At 31.7% G+C, this 18,818-nt stretch overlaps 1 protein-coding gene across 1 annotated transcript; it reads right to left on the bottom strand.

The window, feature by feature from the left end:
• Positions 1-2,121: 2,121 nt before the first annotated feature.
• LOC126665701 (leucine-rich repeat receptor protein kinase HPCA1) lies at positions 2,122-8,336 on the bottom strand. The gene is made up of 19 exons (XM_050358578.1): positions 8,022-8,336; positions 7,793-7,916; positions 7,048-7,119; positions 6,882-6,956; positions 6,707-6,778; positions 6,455-6,616; positions 6,295-6,369; positions 6,145-6,216; positions 5,971-6,042; positions 5,809-5,877; positions 5,635-5,709; positions 5,472-5,543; positions 5,232-5,366; positions 4,674-5,143; positions 4,421-4,573; positions 4,195-4,334; positions 3,897-4,116; positions 3,451-3,686; positions 2,122-2,870 (listed from the first exon to the last, which is right to left on the bottom strand). Exons 1-19 carry the CDS (start codon positions 8,119-8,121, stop codon positions 2,346-2,348), a joined length of 2,919 nt encoding a protein of 972 aa, XP_050214535.1. The 5' UTR covers positions 8,122-8,336; the 3' UTR covers positions 2,122-2,345.
• Between the last annotated feature and the right edge of the window lie 10,482 nt (positions 8,337-18,818).

Below are 18,818 nucleotides of genomic sequence, written 5' to 3'. Positions count from 1 at the left end.
TACAAAATTTATTAATTTTATTTAAATAAATTATATAGTATTACTGTTTGTTCTAAAACTTTAATTAATTTAAAACAAAACAGATATTTATTTAATTGAAATTAACCGAATTAGTCAGTTAGTTGGATTGGTTAGGTTTATTTTAAAGTCATGTTAGTATAATATAAAAAAATGATTAATTCAATTGATTACGTAAAAATAAATATATTACACTACGCAATCAAAAATTCAATCTCTAAATGAATTAACTAAATCAAATTGACTAATTGTTTAAAAAGTATGAACCAAATTAATATGATTTGGTCAATTTTTAGATTAATATAAAATTATCAACATGCAAAAATTAAGATTAGGTGTTTATGTTCTAAAGATGTGTATAATTGCTAGGGGTGGGCAAAAAAATCGGTCAAACCGTAAAACCGAACCGAAACCGTAAAACCGAACCGGAAAATATAGTTAACCGGTCTAAGAGTTTAGGTTTAGGTTTTGATTTTTGATTTTTATGGTTAATGGTTTAGGTTTAGGTTTTGAAATTTTAAAAACCGCGGTTAACGGGTTTATAAATAATATATATTTTTATAAATTATACTATATATATATACATATGTTTTTAATTATTCAAATAAAATATATTTTATAATCAACACATAAAAATTCTAAACAAAAAAATATTTAAAAAATATTTTATTTATCAATATATTTTTATTTTAGGAGTACATATATATATATTGAAAGAACTTTATTTTTTTAATAAAATATGTATATACCTAATTGAAATAGAAATAAATAAAATTTATATTTTACTAATTAAATAGAATGACAATTAAAGTTTAATTATTAGACTATATTTAAAATTTTATCTATAAATTTTTTTTTTATATCTATTTTTTTAATGGTTACATGGTTAAAAACCGCGAAATCGAATAACCGAACCGTTTTAAATGGTTAACCGATTTAGTGGTTAACCGTTTAAAATTTTAGGTTTAGGTTTTTAATTTTAAAAACCGAACTACTATGAACCGGTTTACATATTACCCTCATGGACCGGGTAACCGGTCCATGCCCACCCCTAATAATTGCAGTTAATGCCTAATCACTTAAAAATATCTCACCTTTCAAAATCTTCAATTTTAGCCCATTTTTCAATTTCACATTCAATTGTCGCCAATTTTAAAGGGCGTGATTAAAATAAAAAAACGTATAAAGGTGGTGATTTTATATGGAATTAACCCAAAAAAATTCAATTAAACCTCTCATACCGTTTTTAAAATTTATTACGATAAAAATGTAAAATAAAATAATATGAAGTAATATAAACAATATTTTGAATTTTTTACCACTTTAATTTGGATTAATGGCTACAATTGAAAGTGAAAATTGAAAATTGGCTAAAATTGAACATTTTGAAAGGTGAGACCATAAACGAAAATAACCGAAAAGGTGAAGTATTTTTAAATGATTACACCTAAAATAATAACCAAATTGTAAAAGCATTATAAAATTCTGGTCTTTTGAGTCATTTTCATTTGTTAGCCCTTTTGCAATTTTTCCTTTTCTTTCGACAAAATAAAGGACAAAATGCTAACTGTTTAATAATTAAAGTGTTCTTGATTGTCAAAAAAAAAATAACTTTTTTATTTGTAGCATTTATATATAAATACCTTACTTTATACTATAAATATTTATAGACTTAAAATTTATCTTTCAAATGGACTAATTGATATAAAAATCAAAATCTATTCAACATTTTATAAATCTAACCAAAACTTCTAGTTTTAGTAATTTAATCCAAATTTTAAAGTTTGACGGAAATTACAGCTCGATTTTAAAATAATTTTTAGAATTTTTATGTTTATAACTAGAAAAATATAAAATGAAACGTATAAAAAGATTTACAATATCAATTTTTAATTTTTAATTGAAAATAGTAAAAACACATGCTATATTGAGCAATTGTGAGATTAAGTAAAAATTATTGTTATATGTTAAATTACACAAAAATTGACAAAATAAATAAAATGGATAATATTTATGAGAAAATGAAAAAAGTTGTTAATTAATTTTTATTTACCAAATTACAACTGCATAATATTCTGACGGAAAAAAAAACAGAAATGAAAATTACAAGTTACAGGTCTCAATATTTTCATAAGTACGTAGTAGTATTTAATTACAACACAAAATCTCACACTCCTTATTAATCTGTATAGCTATTACAATTAATATACTATTAAAATTATCAGACGAATCCTATCAAAACAATTTTTAATTAGCAAAATAAAAAAAAATCCTATTCAAGAAATGTAATGAAAAAGAATTTCCAAGAATTATAGCAGAAAAATCTGCTACTTAGGCTCAAGTTTTACTGGAACTGAGTAACCTCCACTATAATCAAAGGCAGTGAAACTATCTTTTTTAGGCAGATGATCATTACTATTATTATTACTATTGTTATAAAGGTGCCTATTTGGATTTCTTGAAGCTCCAAAATCTGTTGCAGAAGAAGAAGCTGATGTTGAATTTGTATTCATGCCATCATTTTGCAATATAGTTTCGATTATTTTTACTATTTCACTCATTGTTGGTCTTTCTGCAGCTGATTCTTCTACACATTGCATTGCTAACTCCACAAACTTCCCGAACCCGGCGAGAGTTCCTGTGTTTTTTATTGCTGGATCCATTATTTCTCGTAATCCGTAGAATTCTTCGTCGTTCTTGTTTATTGCCATTCGTACTTCTCGAACTATGTACTTACCTTTCACAATTGGTTGTTTTGCTGTTATAAGCTCGAGCATTACTACTCCGAAGCTATAGACATCGCTCTTGTCTGTTAATTGTTGAGTCATATAGTATTCTGGATCTAGATAGCCCTGCAAATTTGAACATTGTTTCGTGTATGACAAGTTATTAGAGGAAATTGACTCATTAAGCTGGTTTAGTCTAATGGAAAGGGCATTCTATGCTGCACAGAAACGCTGAAACAGAAAACAGCGAAATAACATTTGATGCATGAATAATGTATAAATTTGACATTTCAGAGCTTTAGAAGTGTTTCCATTTTTCAAAAATGGAATGCCAAAATGTAGGATTTGATAAGTAATTCTAATTGACATCATTTTTTGTGTGACAAGTTATTAAACAATTTGACTATTAGGATTTAGTTTAATGGAGAGGCCATTATGTGTTGTATGGAAACGCTGAAACGGGAAACAACGAAATGGTAAAACTTACAGGAACAGATTATAAATATAAAATTTTAGAGTTTCAGAAGCGTTTCTATTTTCAGGAATGAAACGTTGAAATGTAGGTATTGACAAGTTTTTTTGCAACATAATATGAAAAGTTTTTTCAGGAATGAAACCTTGTAGCATCCGCGCTGGATCTCAAGTTCGAGCCTAGGGTCTCCATATAATATGAAAAAAAGTAGTATCCAGTGTTGTAATTACTCACCAGGGTGCCCTTAACTTGGGTTGAAACATGCCCTTTAGCGCTGTCTGATACGAGCTTAGACAGGCCGAAATCTGCAACTTTTGCAGTTAAATTCTCATCCAGCAGAATGTTGGTGGACTTTACATCTCTGTGGATTATAGGAGGATCTGCAAGCTCATGTAAGTAAGTTAGGCCTCGAGCCGATCCAAGAGCAACGCGCAGTCTTCTTTTCCAATCAAGATGAATACCAGACCTTCCTGTAACACAAATAATTTCCTGTTATTTACCGAAATTTTATTACAATGTTGGTTGGACGAAAACGAAAAACGATGAAAACAGGACACATTGTAACGAAAAGAATAAAACAACATTTTGTAGAACAATTGGCTTTAAATATGAAGATTTAGAGTTTCATAAGCATTTCTAAAAACCGAAAAGAAACAGTTGAATCAGAAGTGGGCATTAACCTGACAGGCTTTCCCTGAGGGTTCCATTGGCCATATATTCATAAACCAGCATCTGCTCTCCTTGTTCAAAGCAAAAACCCACAAGGCCAACAAGGTTCTTGTGGTGAACTCTTGATAGCAACTCAATTTCAGTTTTGAACTCGAGCCCGCCTTGCATTGATCCCTGCTGAGCTCTCTTGATTGCCATTACTTGTCCTTCTGGAAGCATTCCTCTATAAACCTGGAGAGGAAATGCAGAGAATAGTGATCCACTGTATCAGTAACTAGCACCGAATCTTCATCAATCACGCTTATTTACCTTCCCGTATCCTCCAGAACCTATCTCATTATTGTCGGAGAAATTACGAGTGCACTTCTTCAGTTCATCATAAGAAAACCACCGTGCTCCCTTCAGCTGAGGTGCACCTCCGCTATCTTTGTCGCCTGGAGCCCACGATGCTGAAACACAAAAGTTCACAGGCCTAACTAATACCGATGCCTACATAATTCAAGCCAAGATTCAAGATCTTCAATGTATTACTTACCGAATGGTCTACTTAATCCCATCGCCTTTTCTGCACGTTTCTTTTGTCGAATTGCATATATGCCAACTCCAAAAAGGCAAAGAACTAGAAGGGAACATCCAACAGCTATCCCAGCAATCGCACCGGAGCTGATAGAATTTCCTTTATGTGCATCTGAAGCATGTATGTGTAGTTTTTATTAAATCACTCATCAGTCATCCCACATTTTAGCATATAAGCAACAATTCATAACAAAAAGATGTGATGAACTAGCCTGGAAAAGGATAAGGAGATGCGATAAAAAGATAGGGTCCAAAATCTTCAGGAGGCTTGTAGGTTTGATTACTCAAGTAAAAACCCATCCTTATAACAGCAGTCCTATTGAAAGCCACGCCGGTAGGAGGAAACAGTGCAACTTCCACCTGGAGATAGTCATCGACGTTGAAGAACGGGTTTTGGATATAAACTGAACCCGGAGTAAGGTCCAATTTTGTCCAAAGGGTCATTTCTAGCGAATGAAACAAAGACGCATTTGTTAAGTCTTTGAATGAGGGTGCTCTGAAGTACATTGTCCCCTGATACGGATCGGCACATTCGCAGCTCTGAGGACTAAGCTTTTGTCCATCGGGACATTGTGTATTCCCACAATTAGCCAGACTAGTGGAATAGGGCTTCTTGGTTTTCTGCTGGAGTTGGCAGTAGTTAGTATTTGGTTGAGCACTGCACACTGGGTTTCCTATAAGTCTGCACAAAAGTTCAGATATTGACATAGTAAATTCAGAAAAGTTCACTTTTAAGTAATGTCAAGTTTTTAAGGCATCAGAATTCTCACATTAGTGTATTTGTGTAATCAGAAGTCAGTGTTACAGAGGAAACATTATTGTTCTGCATGTCGACAAGTTGAAGCTGCGGACCAAGGGTTTCACCCATGTCTAGCTGACCGCTGAACGAATTGTTTTTCAATAACCTGCCAATGTTTTAGTAAAAGCTAATGAATGGTTTGTTTTCGCGCTTTCTTGCAATCATGTAATTTATATATGCTCAATCAGTAATCTGCAATTCCAATACTCACACTTGCTGTATCTGTTGAAAACTGAAAACTTTAGATGGAAAAGTTCCTTGAAGTGATCCGTGTTCTAATACCCTGCGGATCATGGAGTTTGTCAAACGAGACATTAGAATATTCCATTTAATATTTTCAGATATGTTTCATTTCTGACATACTGAAGTCTTACAATGTTGTCAGTGATGGTAAGGTTGAGAACCATAAAGGAGCTTCTGACGCCTCAAAAGCATTGTTGCTAAGGTCCCTGTGAAAGAAGTTCATCTATCAGAATTTATTGGGAACAGAACAGAACGAGCTGAAGAAAATGTGTGCTTGGAAATTAATTTCCACAGAATTGACTTACAGATAACTGAGGCTATTCATTCCAGTTAAGTTTGGTAAAGGACCTCTCAGCTGATTATTTGCCAAATGCCTGATACAGAATATATGACAGCGAAAGCTGATTTTTCACAGAAGTTCAAATCGACAAAATATATATATATTGCCATAATGTCTAACTACTCACAATTCAACAAGATTTGTAAGATTATTCAAGTTTGTTGGAACTATTCCTGAAAATGCATTTCTATCGAGTCTCCTGCAGTAGATCACAGTAGTCAGAATTCCATTTACAGGAAAAAACAAAATCTTGGAAAACATTCAGTCAATGCAAAGATAAACTCAGGATGATTTCACTCACAGAACCTCAAGGGTATGGATTAGTCCGATTGTGGATGGGATTGTTCCGGTGAGTTGATTTCCATCAAATAATCTGCCATTAAACAATCATAAACAGTTTAGAAGGTTAAATGGGAACAGAAGGCAAAAGTGTCAGTCGTCGTAAACTTACATATGTATCAGAACCATATCAGAACTGAAAAGTTGAGGCGGAACAGGACCTGAAAGTTTGTTCTTGTTGAAATGACTGCAACAGCACAAAATCATGCCTCATGATGCACAACAGCAAAGTTAATTATCATCAATTGATAGGGTTCAAAAGTTATACTCACAAGTGCTTAGCCTTTTTAAGTTGGTCTAAGCCAGGAGTGGTGCGTGTTGAAATCGGAAAAGATCCTGTCAGGTCATTTTCTGCCAGGTCGAACCAGTAGACATTCGAAAGCTTACCCAAAGAAGGAGGTATAGTGCCAGACAAGTTATTCGAGTTCAGGGCCCTGTCATGCAGAACATAATAGAGCATTAGTTGAAGAAACTGGATAGCGAAGAAGAAACAAAGATTTTACTACTTTTTTACGGAATCTTACAAGAAGGATAGCTGAGCAAGATTTCCTAGCTCACTTGGAATAGTACCCGTGAAGCCGCAACCAGCAAGGATTCTGAAAATTGAAAGAAAAGACATGTAAAACAGTTTTAACCTCGAAATAATGTGGAAAAAAAAATAGGTAAACAAAGAATTGGTTCAGCTTATAAGATTCTTACAGGATGTTCAAATTTTTCAGATCTCCTAACCGCGGAGTCAAAGATCCTGTGAGCTCTGGATTGTATGACAGATCCCTGCAATAAAATTTAGAATTTTCTTATACACTGCAATTTTGTTCCTGTCAGGTATTTTCAGTTTCAGAAATGGATGAGAAAAGGAACTTACAGGGATATTAATTCAGACAATCCTCCAATATCACCAGTAAGCTTCCCTCTAAGGCTCATGGTTGATAACCCCCTGAAAAAGGAGCATTCAGATATTTATATATTCAATCTCTTAAATTTGTGATGATTAAGTTTCGAAACCAGACTATACGCACGAATAGAGTTTCTGAGTTTCACAAGCCTTTCCATACATGGAAATTGGAAACAAAACGCGGAAAGGTAGGTTTCAAAAAGTTTCGGTGGTAGCAGAATCGAGGCAACTCACGAGCTATTCGGGATCCATCCGAAAAATAATCAATTTGATGCTTACCAAGTCGAGCTCGAATTGGAGCTACTCTCAAATCAATTGCATCAAGATACAGATCGATAAACTCGAAATACTCAGCTCGATAAGCTAGCGATCCTAGCCGAGCTTTTATTAATTTATAATAATGCCTTAATTTATATAGTAGTTTTTTTTTTTTTTTGGTACAAAAAAGGAGGCAAAAGCCTAGGAAAACTTAGCAAAGGATATTACGATCATACGTAACTCCTTGAACATCATGAATAAGCCAAGTTCGAGTTCCTGCTTCTAAAGTAAAATTCAATCTGAGTTCAATTCAAAACGAGTTTTGAACGTTGAATTCTAGAGTTCCCTGAGTTTAACAGTGTGTCGACTCGACTCGACTCTGACTCGATTACTCCTCATGAATAATACGGATACAGAAATTGTGATCAAGTTTGAAAAAGAACAGAGAAATGCTTACAATTGAGTAACTCTTGACCCTTTGCACGTAATTCCTTCCCAAGGAATTACTCCACACGGATCGCCACCAGTCCAACTCGGCGGCGTATTTTGCCATGCATCCTTCAAAGATTGTAAAGTAGCAGCTGCACATCAAAATATACACACACAATAATTCAAATTCGCTTCAAAAAATTTCATAAAAACAGATTAAACAATGCTAAAAAAACAAGAATCTCTGCAACACTTACCGTCAAGAGGGTCTGTAACAGAAACACTAACATAAATTTTTGAACTAACGAAAACAAGAAAGAACCAGAAACTCAACCGGAAAGAAGAAGCAGCAGCCATGGCTAGCTGCTAATTTCTTGATCAATGTACAGACAAACCAAACCAAACCCAAAACCAATGTTATTTTACAGAAGTTTTGTGAAAGACGTGAGCAATACCAAGAAATGAAGGCCGGCAACAAAATGGGTAAAAGTGTGAGAATGCATAGAAGAAGAGTGCAATATAGTATTATTTCTTAGAATTTGTCAAAGAAAACAAGCCAAAACATTAGCTAGCAAATATGTACAACTTTTTTCACTTTTTTTTTATTTTTTTTATGGTTTTTGGGTTTGTATTAATTGATTTGTCTTGTCTTAGAAGCCACTCTAATATCTAACCATACCAATAGCTATATTCTCCACTAACATAACAATTAACTAATCCCACAACCGATATCATCATCATTAATCATTTAATATTAAGATTAATTATAAAATCATTAATGAACTTGATTGTTTTGTACTTTTTAACATACAATTTAATTTTTATAATTTTGAATACGAATTTTAATTTTTATGATATATTTGAAAGCAATTTTTTGATAAAAAAATTGACATGAACGCTAAAATATATATTAGATTAATAATTATAATACTGTATTAGTTTTTTTTTTTTTTTTTAATAATGAAGAAAAGAGAGCGCTTGTGAGAGGAATTAAACCCACAAGCTAAATAGTTTACTGTCCAGCGCTCGTATCATTTAAATTATATCTCGTTGATTATTAGTTTATATTTTAAATTGTAAAAGTTAAAATTTCATGATATTAGTATAGTATATTTTAACATTTAACGTTTTATTTTTGAAATTAATGGGACTCTTATGTCATTTGAACTAAATCATCTCATCAGTAGGTCGTTGATTATGCGATGAGAATTTCTTATCTCATATTTTCATTAGAAAAATAATAAATTTTTATCTAAATAGATAGATATAAATTTTGTACGAGTAAGAATATTAATAAAATCTTCATAATCAAAATAATATTTTATCCCAATTAATAGATATATTTTGCGAGTCAGAATATTTATATGGTGACTTATTGATTAATTATTTCAATAAATTTATCCGTTTAATAGCTTTTTCGGTATGGATTTTAGTGTTTATTTGCTTGAAAGTTTATGTTTTTATGGTGCGTTTTCTTAAATCTATCAAGAATCTCAAGTGATTGTTCAAGCTTCATAATCAATTTTTTGTAGATTTAAAATTTTTGGATAGGTATTATTCTAACTTTTTAGAATTTCACGTAATCTTTGCCTTGTGCATGTCTCTTTCATAGCCAATTAAGTATAATGTAAACAAAAAGTTCTCCATATTTTTTAATGATATTGTAGGTTTTACCGTTTCCTCCGCCCTCCCAACAACAGAAATAATTTTTTCAATTAAAAAATAAATTATGTTGGAACTTGGAACATGAAATTTCTATATTTGAACGATAGATTTTGCCTACATAGTCTCTTTTTCCAACTACTAGTATTTTAGAATCTTTCTAGGAACAACCCAATGAGGTGCTTTTGTTTTTTATTGAGTAATTTTTAAGGTTACTCTTCTTTATTATCACAGCTACATCATTATTGATCATTGTTGTCCCTTTGTTTTTCCTAATTAGTGGTGAATTTTCAGTATTTTGGTTTATCGGGTTTAATTTTGGAATTATTTTCCAAATATCTGTTTTTGGTAAAGTATTTATACCATTTTAATCCATTTTTTCTCCTTATTCTACGTTACCTAATAAGCTAATTTATTTATAAAAAATATCCACTATATAAAGAAGTCTTATCTCGTTTTAGGTTAAATTTTTACATAGCCACATTTTTCCCTCTCTCTTCTCTCTTAAAAATCTCTCTTCTTTTCTTTTTCTTTTTCATTTGATTTTCAGTTTTATCTCCTCCGATTATTTTTCCGTTTATCTATTTCCGATGGATTTTTCGTCGTTTTTGGTCGTTTTTCCGTTCGTCTTTTCCGTTCGCGCTAATCCGTTCGTTTCTTCCGTTCACGCTATGGATTTCTCAACTCGTTTTTAGATTTGTGTAATTTTTTAGGTTTATTGTAATGATTTAAATATTTTGTAAATAAATTATTGTAGATCTATAATTTTTTCTTTATAAAATTGTTCTATTATTCATATAATTATTTATTTTGTCTTTTGTTATTCATAAATTCATTTATTGCTACTGATTTGGTAAAGAAAAAATTGATTTATGGTGGATTTGTAGTAATTTTATAATATACTTACGTTTTAGTGTATTTTTGGTGTATATATTGTGTATTTATGGTGCATTTACAGTGTTTATGGTGTATTTGCAGTGTTTATGGTGTATTTGCAGTGTTTATGGTGTATTTGCAATGTTTCATGGTGTAAACCACAAAAAACACTACAAATGCCATAAATGCACTAAAAATACACTATATATACACTACTTATACACTACTTATACACTAATCTTACACTATATAAACACCATAAAAACACTATATATACACTACTGTTACATTATAAAAAAAATTCAGGAAAAAATCTTTGAAAAATAAAAATTAATACTATATATACATTATATATACACTAATCTTACACTATATAAAAAAATTGTCGGTCGGTTCGGTCGAACGAACCGATTCGTTCGACCGAACCGAAAAAACCAAAAACCAAAATCGAAAAAATGTATTTTTGAAATTAAAAAAACAAAAAGGTATTTTTCGTAAATAAAAAAATTAACAAAGAAAAATTAAAACTTGCAAGTAAAGGTGTAAATAAGTTAGCAAAACATGTATTTCGGGAACACTTTAATTTTTAATATTTTATTATAAATATTGCTTTTTTGTATTTTTTTGTATATTTTTTTTGAGAAAGTATTTTTTTCAAATTTAAAGAAATTGTATAAAAAAATTAATAAATAGGTTTTCTGTTTTTCTAGAATATTTGCTAACTTTGTTAGATGAACTAAATTAAACCCTTTATACAATTTCAAGAAATTGTTTATTCCTCACATTAGCCTCCAATCTTATAGTATTATCTTTGCGATAATTTCAATTTTCATATTAAATTTAGAAATAAGTATGAAAATTCTCACAAAATCAAGTTAAAATTATAATTCATCGATGATATCTTAAAAGCAAATCATTATTTTTGGTTTATGTTTACATTACTTAACTATCTTCCATTATATTAATGTTTATGTCATCAATTAGTTCAACACCAAAATAAAAAATTATACTGTGTAATAAGAATCAATTTTCAGTAATTAATAATACATATTTCAAACAATAAATAATTATTAAAATGAGCATAATTTTTTTTTAAAGTTAAATTAATTTTATGTATAAATTAGTCTAAAATTAAATAATAAATATACACTAACTAACTTATTTGTTTTTCAATAATTCAATAAAAAATCAAATCAATTATGAAAATGTGAAAATTAGCATGATATAATTTGAAAATGATTACTTTTAGTGGTTATTAAGTAAAATAATTAAAAAACTAAATTAAAAAAGATTATGAAGTTACAATAATAAAAATTAAAACCATTGATTTAAAATAAGTTTATAATAATTAAAATAGATAAAATAAATAAAGGTTTATTTTAAAAGACTGTAGGAAATTATTAGAATACCAACTTTATTTGATGCATGGAATATTTTTCAAATTTAATATGTAAAACATTTTTAAATAATTTAAAAAAAAATGAAAATGTATGTTTTTACTTTTGATAGATATAGTCTAAACAATAGACATGTTTTGTTCAAATCTATAAATTTTAGGTTAGAACTTTTTTATATAAAAAATATTTTTAAAAAAACATCCATCTATTTTTTTTTGAAACAGTAGACATTTAAAAAAAAAAAATCAATGCCAACCTGAATTAGTTTAATGGTTGCAAAGAACTTTGTTGTACGCATTGTTCGATAGCAGGTGAGGTGGGAACTGGCAATATAGCACTGTTATAGTATACAAGTAATGACCTGTTTCTGGTCTGGCAGATCAAAAGAAAAAAATTAATGAAGTAATGATATATGATTATAAGTTAATTAAAAAAATTAGTACGCTTTTATAATTATAACATAAAGTTTAAAATTTGATAAAATAGGTTATTAAATTTTCTTTTTAAAACAAATCAAACATTAATTTATTTTTTGTTTAAAAAGCAGTATTTTAAAAACCGGACCGGCCGGTCGGATCGGTTGAACCGCAAACCGGTCAGTGGTCCGGTCTGAAAAGGTAAAAAACCAGATCTTTTGGTTGGACCGGATTGAACCGGTAAAAATCGGGTGTTGAACTGGATTGAACCGATCAAAAACGGTTGAACCAGAATTTTTTCCAATTTTTTTAAATTTATTAAACCGGTTGAACCGGTCATTAAATCGGTTAAACTGGTTGAACCGGAAACCGGTGACCTCACCGGTTCGGCCACCGGTTCGATTTTTAAAACACTGCTAAAAAGTACTGATGCCAAAACAGTGTATACTCTTATATTCGCATCAGTGTATTTTAAATAAAAAATAGGTCGGTGTTTTGATTTTTAAAAACATAAAAATTAGTAATTGGTTTTATTAAATTTTAAAATTTATATTTCATTTACGTTAAAAATTGACGAATCCTTCGTTTTTTCACCTATTTAGACTAAATCCATCATAAAATTTGTATATTATTAAACTTTTTTCGCTTGTTGTTTAACAAAAAATTTGTATTTAAACATTTATTTTATATATTCATGGTCTTTTGTGGATGGAGTTATAAGAAATGTTGTCATTTTAGTTGACATGGAATGAAGGCGTTTTATGCTTAAAAGGATCATATATATAAAAAAAGAAATAATTAAGAGACTATTTAAATATAAAATATTTTTTAATGACTAAAGGAAACAAAAGCTAATAGTATAAAAATTCATAAATGGATCATATATATGTCAGAGCTGTTGCGGCTTGAATTCTTAAATTTCCGATTATTCGTCTAGATGTTTAATGTTTTTTCTCAGCGGCCCGGTTCGGTGATATCGCTGCATTTTAAATTTAAATTCAAGTTTCAAAAAAATAATGATTTCAAGTGACAATCGGATGTTCAGTCCCTGCTTCACCTGGACATATCTGATTGTCACTTGAAGGGACTATTAAAATAATCTCACATTGTTAAAGAATTACAAATATAAAAATTTATAAGTAGAGTGTTTAACCAACTACCAATGAGCTTTAACTCAAATGGTATAAGCGCTGAGCAGTAAACTGCTAGGCCGTGGGTTCTATTCCTCCCACAAGCGCTCCACCCTCCTCAAATTATCAAAAAAAGAGAATGTTTAACCAACTATTAATTAGAACTAGTTATTAAGTCATGCTTGAATTTAGACACATTTATAAACATGTAAATAAATTATTTTAATTCATTTATAATCAAATATTTTTACCAATTACTATATAATATTTTTAATACTACGCTATTTAACATTGGATTACAATTACTAAATTGCATAATCAAGAGTCAAGATAACCGAGTCAATTACCAAATTGAATTCATATATTATTTAATATTGTTATATAACTAATCGAGTCAAGTTGAGTTCAATCTTTAATTATTTTTGTAATTAGATAAAGTTGGGGTGGAATTTTTTAAATAAAATTCATTTGAATTATAATTAAATTTTAAACTTTAAAATATTTAAAATTAGTAATATTCTAATTCCACTATATTACATCAGCACCATCATGTGATGTGTGAACCCATTTTTGTAAGTGTTTGAATAAATTTTGTCTCTATTGTAGTTCTATCGGCTTAATACATAGTTTGACCCCTGAATTTGTACCCTTTTACCCACCTAATCCTCAAACTTAACGTCTCACCTGTCGAACTCCTGAATTTATTAAATACCCGATTTGACCCCCGAACTTGATAAATACGTAAACATTGAACCCCTCCGTACATAATTTTTTTTAGAATGTTTCAAGTGACAGGTGGACACGAAGGGTTCAATATTTACATATTTATCAAGTTCAGGGGTCAAATCGGATTATTTAACAAGTTTAGAGGTTCGATAGGTGAGACGTTAAATTTAGAGGTTAAATAGGTAAAAGGGTACAAGTATAAGGGTCAAACTATATAGGCTTAACCCATATAGAGGTCCCTGTACTTTACACTTTTTTTTCCGTAGGTCCTTATACTTCATTTTTGTATTATTTGGTCCCTCTATTTATCTATTTTTGATTTTCAAGTCCTTTATGAGTTTTTTCTGGTCCTTTTATGTGGCTGGAGGAAACAAAAATTGTAAGTAGAGGGACTGGAGGAAACAAAAATTGTAAGTAGAGGGACTGGAAAAAACTCACAAAGGACCTGAAAATCAAAAATAGGTAAATAGAGGGACCAGATAATATAAAAATGAAGTATAAGGACCTACAGAAAAAAAAAAGTGTAAAGTACAGGGACCTCTATATGGGTTTGGCCAACTATATATAAAGCCTAGTTATATCTATAGGACGTGCGGACCAACATTACATGCATGATGCATCTATATTAACTTAATTTTTAAAGAAAGGCTAAACCCATCTAAAGGCCCTTGTACTGTATCATTTTTGTTCAAAAAGTCCTTGTACTATTTTTTTTGTTCTTCAGGTCCCTGTACTTGACAAAAATCCGATTTTTAGGTCCTTTTGAGGGACTGGAGGAACAAAAAAATTGTAAGTAAAGGGACTGGAAAAAACTAAAAAAGGACCTAAAAATCAAAAATTATGTAAGTAGAGGGACCTGAAGAACAAAAAAATAGTATAAGGGCTTTTTGAACAAAAATGATATAGTACAAGGGCCTCTAGATGAGTTTAGCCTTAAAGAAAAGATTCACAAACACATCTTCCTAGTTTCGTTTTAAATATCGTGACTATCTCCAAATTGTGGGAAAATAAATATATTTCATTATTGCTAATGTTTGAATGACTGCAGAGTATTGTGGTTGGTGTAATAATATTCAGAGTCTTCTTTTGTCTAGAATTGAACTAAAAGTCTAAAATCATAAACTTTTATAAGCACATATTTTTAACATTGATTTATTCAAGTCAATGAACTTAAAAATAATTAATCAGCTATAACCATTTCTTATCAACTTGGTATTCGTAAGGTTCCAAATATTATCAACTTGGTACTCGTAAGGTTATAAATTTTTTAAATATTTTACGCGTTATGAAACCCCATGAGAATGAGAAATTTGGACCGGAAAAATATGTTTATACATCACTAAATAATTCAATAATTAATAAAAATTACAGATCAATAGTGTCTTAACTTTTAGTTTAATCATTTAAAAATATTTTATATTTTTTTATTAAATTTTAAACTTTTAAATTTTATCTAATTTTTTAATTTTTAGTGTTTTTAATCGTACCTATTTTTTAAATAGGAGTTTTTTTATTTGGAAAAAAAATTCAAATATGTCCTTCATATTTAACACATATATGATCTTAATTTCTAGTTTTTGTCAAAAAAAATATCAGGGCTTGTCTAGACCATGTGTCATTTATTAAGGACATATATTTGAATCTTTTTTAGAAAAAAAACTCAAATTTGAAATAAATAGATACAATTGAAACTGAAAATTGAAAAATGAAATAAAGTTGATAATTTTAAAAATTTGTGATATAAATGAAAAAGTGAAAAGGTGAGAAATTTTTGAATAATTATGCCTTAACTTTTCATAATTATAATTTTAGTATTTAGATGTTTATTTCTTCTAACTTATTTTTTAACATTTTAAAAGTATATTAAAATGAGTGTTTTTGTCATTCGTTTTAGGCTTAAATGCTCTAAAAATCACGAACTATCGCGTGTTTTTGGTATTTAACACGAACTTTTAATTTTGACATAAAAAGTACGTGAAGTATCAAATTTTTACAATAGTAACATCGGCACCGATTTGGACATAAAACAATGCCGTTTTTTTTTTATCTAAAACGACACCCTTTTGAACGTAAAACGCACCGCTTTTTAAAGAAAATGCAAACATGGTCTTATATGCAAAAATTAGATATTTCATATATGTTAATGCCGAAATTTAAAGTTCGTGTTAAATACCAAAAATACGTGAAAATTGGTGATTTTTGGTGCATTTAAGCTTTTTTTTTTACAGACTTAAAAAATTAAAATTTGCTGATATAGTTTGCTAATTTTATTTAATATATACAAATGTATCATTGGGCAATGCTGCCATAATTTTTTTGCTTATATTATAAAGAAACTTAAGCAAAATTTTGGTTTGATTTTATATTTTAGTACATTTGGCAATGAAAAATGGTAAAAAATACTATTTAATAGATGTTTTAGATCTTGATGGATACCGAATCCCACTGAAAGTATAATGGAGCCGAGTTGCAGGAGATCCACTCTCAGGCGACACCGGACTCCCCCTGAAGACGGAAAGATATGGAGATACCGAATCTCTAAGATTCGGTAATACACTAATAAAGACCGAATCCCACATGATCCGCCAAGAGCGCGTCAGGTCCGGGATTCGGATAAACGACTAAATATGGAAACCTTGTCCTATTTGGACACAAACACTACATATGGAAGGATAAGCTCTACTTTAGGAAGATAAGACTATTTAGGAAGACGTTCCTAAATAGGACTCTTATCAGATTAAGGTAGATCTCGACAAATCAGGAGAATCCTTAAGATACGGCCGAATCCCTACAAAGTAGGATTCACCTACCTAATACAACTCTACTAGGTATATTCGACTACTATAAAAGGAGCACGAGGTATGCCTAGAATCACAATTACATTCATATACTCAAAACGCTGCTCAAAGCTCTAAACTGACTTTAGCATCGGAGAGTTAATCGGACAACCACCGTCCGGTTAGCTTCTACCCTGTTTTGCAGGTTCGCTCACCGGTTCAGAAGGCAGACTCCATCAATTGGCGCCGTCTGTGGGAAAAGCTTAACTAAACTTTAAAAGAAGGAGCTTTTCTGAACTCAAAAACAAATCTCATTGAAGAAGATGACTTCTGAAAGAGTAAACCTGAAAGACAAGCAACCAATGGACCCAAAAAGCACTCCGGAGATAATCAACGTGACGGAAGACGGGCTTCTCAACTCCGGGGAAAAAGGCAACACCGGAGGGCTCTCTTTCTCAACACCCCAGTACCAAACTAATCCAATAAGAGGAAGCATCCCAATTGCTTTCAACCTAAGCACTGAAGAACAAGCACCGAATGCAGCAGCACAAGATCCACACAGCGAAATGCTGAAAAAGATACTAGAATCTGTACAGGCAAATCTTGACAGATTGGCCAATGAGGCCAAAAGAACAAACGACAGGCACGAAGAAACTATGAAAATGCTAAGGGAAAACTTCAGCCCTACAGCTCCCAGAAGAAGAGAAAGAACAGAAAAAGCAAACCCAGGCCGACGAGAGACAAGGGCAGAAAACAACAAAAGCAAAGAACCTCGGACCAGAGGAAACGAAGAAAGGAACGAAGCAAGAAACCAGCGAGAAAAGGAAACCAGCGACGAGGAAAGTCCTGACAGAGAAAAATCTAACGAGGAATCACCGGAGACACCCAGAAATGAGCACAACCAGGAGGACGCCCGAAGCGGTCTGAATACGAAAAGAGACGAACGAAGGGAGAAGGAAAAAGAAGACGCCCCACCAAGGAGTAAGCGACAAGAAAAAGATGCAGGGAAAGAACAAAATAAGAAAAAACACCAAGAAGGAGAGGGCGAATCGTCAGAGACACCCCAAAAAAGCAAAGCCACATATGTGGTGGAAGAAGATTTAGAAGAGAAGATCGCCAAAGCGCTCAAGAAACTAAAATCTGAAGAATTAGACATAGAGGATCTCAGGTTGAAAGGATCACCCCTCTCGCCCGAGATCATGGAGGAAACCATCCCGTACAGCATGAAGCTGCCGACCTTGCCAATTTTCAATGGGGAAGGAGACCCCCGAGACCATACCTCTAGGTTCACAGCGACCATGGGGCTACTCAGCGTATCAGACGCCATCCTCTGCAGGGTTTTCCCTACCACGCTCACGGGCACAGCCCAGAGATGGTATAACAAATTAAAACCAGGCTCGATCAAAAGCTTCGCTTCGCTTTCAACAGAATTCCTCAACAGATATCTCACAAACATCCCAGCTAAAACCACTACCAGTATCCTAAGAGCCTGTATCCAAGAAGAAGGAGAAACCCTGCGAAGCTACATCGAACGATTCAACAAGCAAGCTATGAAGATAGACAACCTGAACGTCGACATGGCGACAGAAGCATTGCGAGACGGGACGCGATTCGGAAAGCTGGTGGACAAACTGCTAGTCAATAAACCCACAACTTTCTCAAACTTAATGGGCATAGCTCAGAAATACTTCGAGTTAGACGAAGGGCGAAGGGCGATTCGCGGAAAGGAAGCAAAAGGAAAAGAATCAAAAGAGAGATCCAGAGAAAAAACCAAGTCCAAACCTGATGACAGGAGAGGAAGACCCGAAGAAAGCAGACGATTCGCCCCCCAGACAAGATATGAATCGAGATACGATCCCAGAGATGATGAGAATAACTTCACTCCATTAAACACCAGCCGAACTAATGTCCTCATGTGGATCAAAGAAAACATCAAAAACGTGGTATGGCCACCCAAAATGAAAGCAGAAGCAAGAGACACCAGAAAGTACTGCAAATTTCACGACGATTACGGACACGAAACGGATAGCTGCAGAGACTTAAAGGTCGAGATCGAAAGAATGATCGACA

The sequence above is a fragment of the Mercurialis annua genome, linkage group LG1-X (genome assembly GCF_937616625.2).
Source record: "Mercurialis annua linkage group LG1-X, ddMerAnnu1.2, whole genome shotgun sequence".
NCBI lineage: Eukaryota > Viridiplantae > Streptophyta > Magnoliopsida > Malpighiales > Euphorbiaceae > Mercurialis > Mercurialis annua.
The sequence above is the reverse complement of the archived record's forward strand: the minus strand, read 5'-3'. Positions and strand labels throughout refer to the sequence as shown.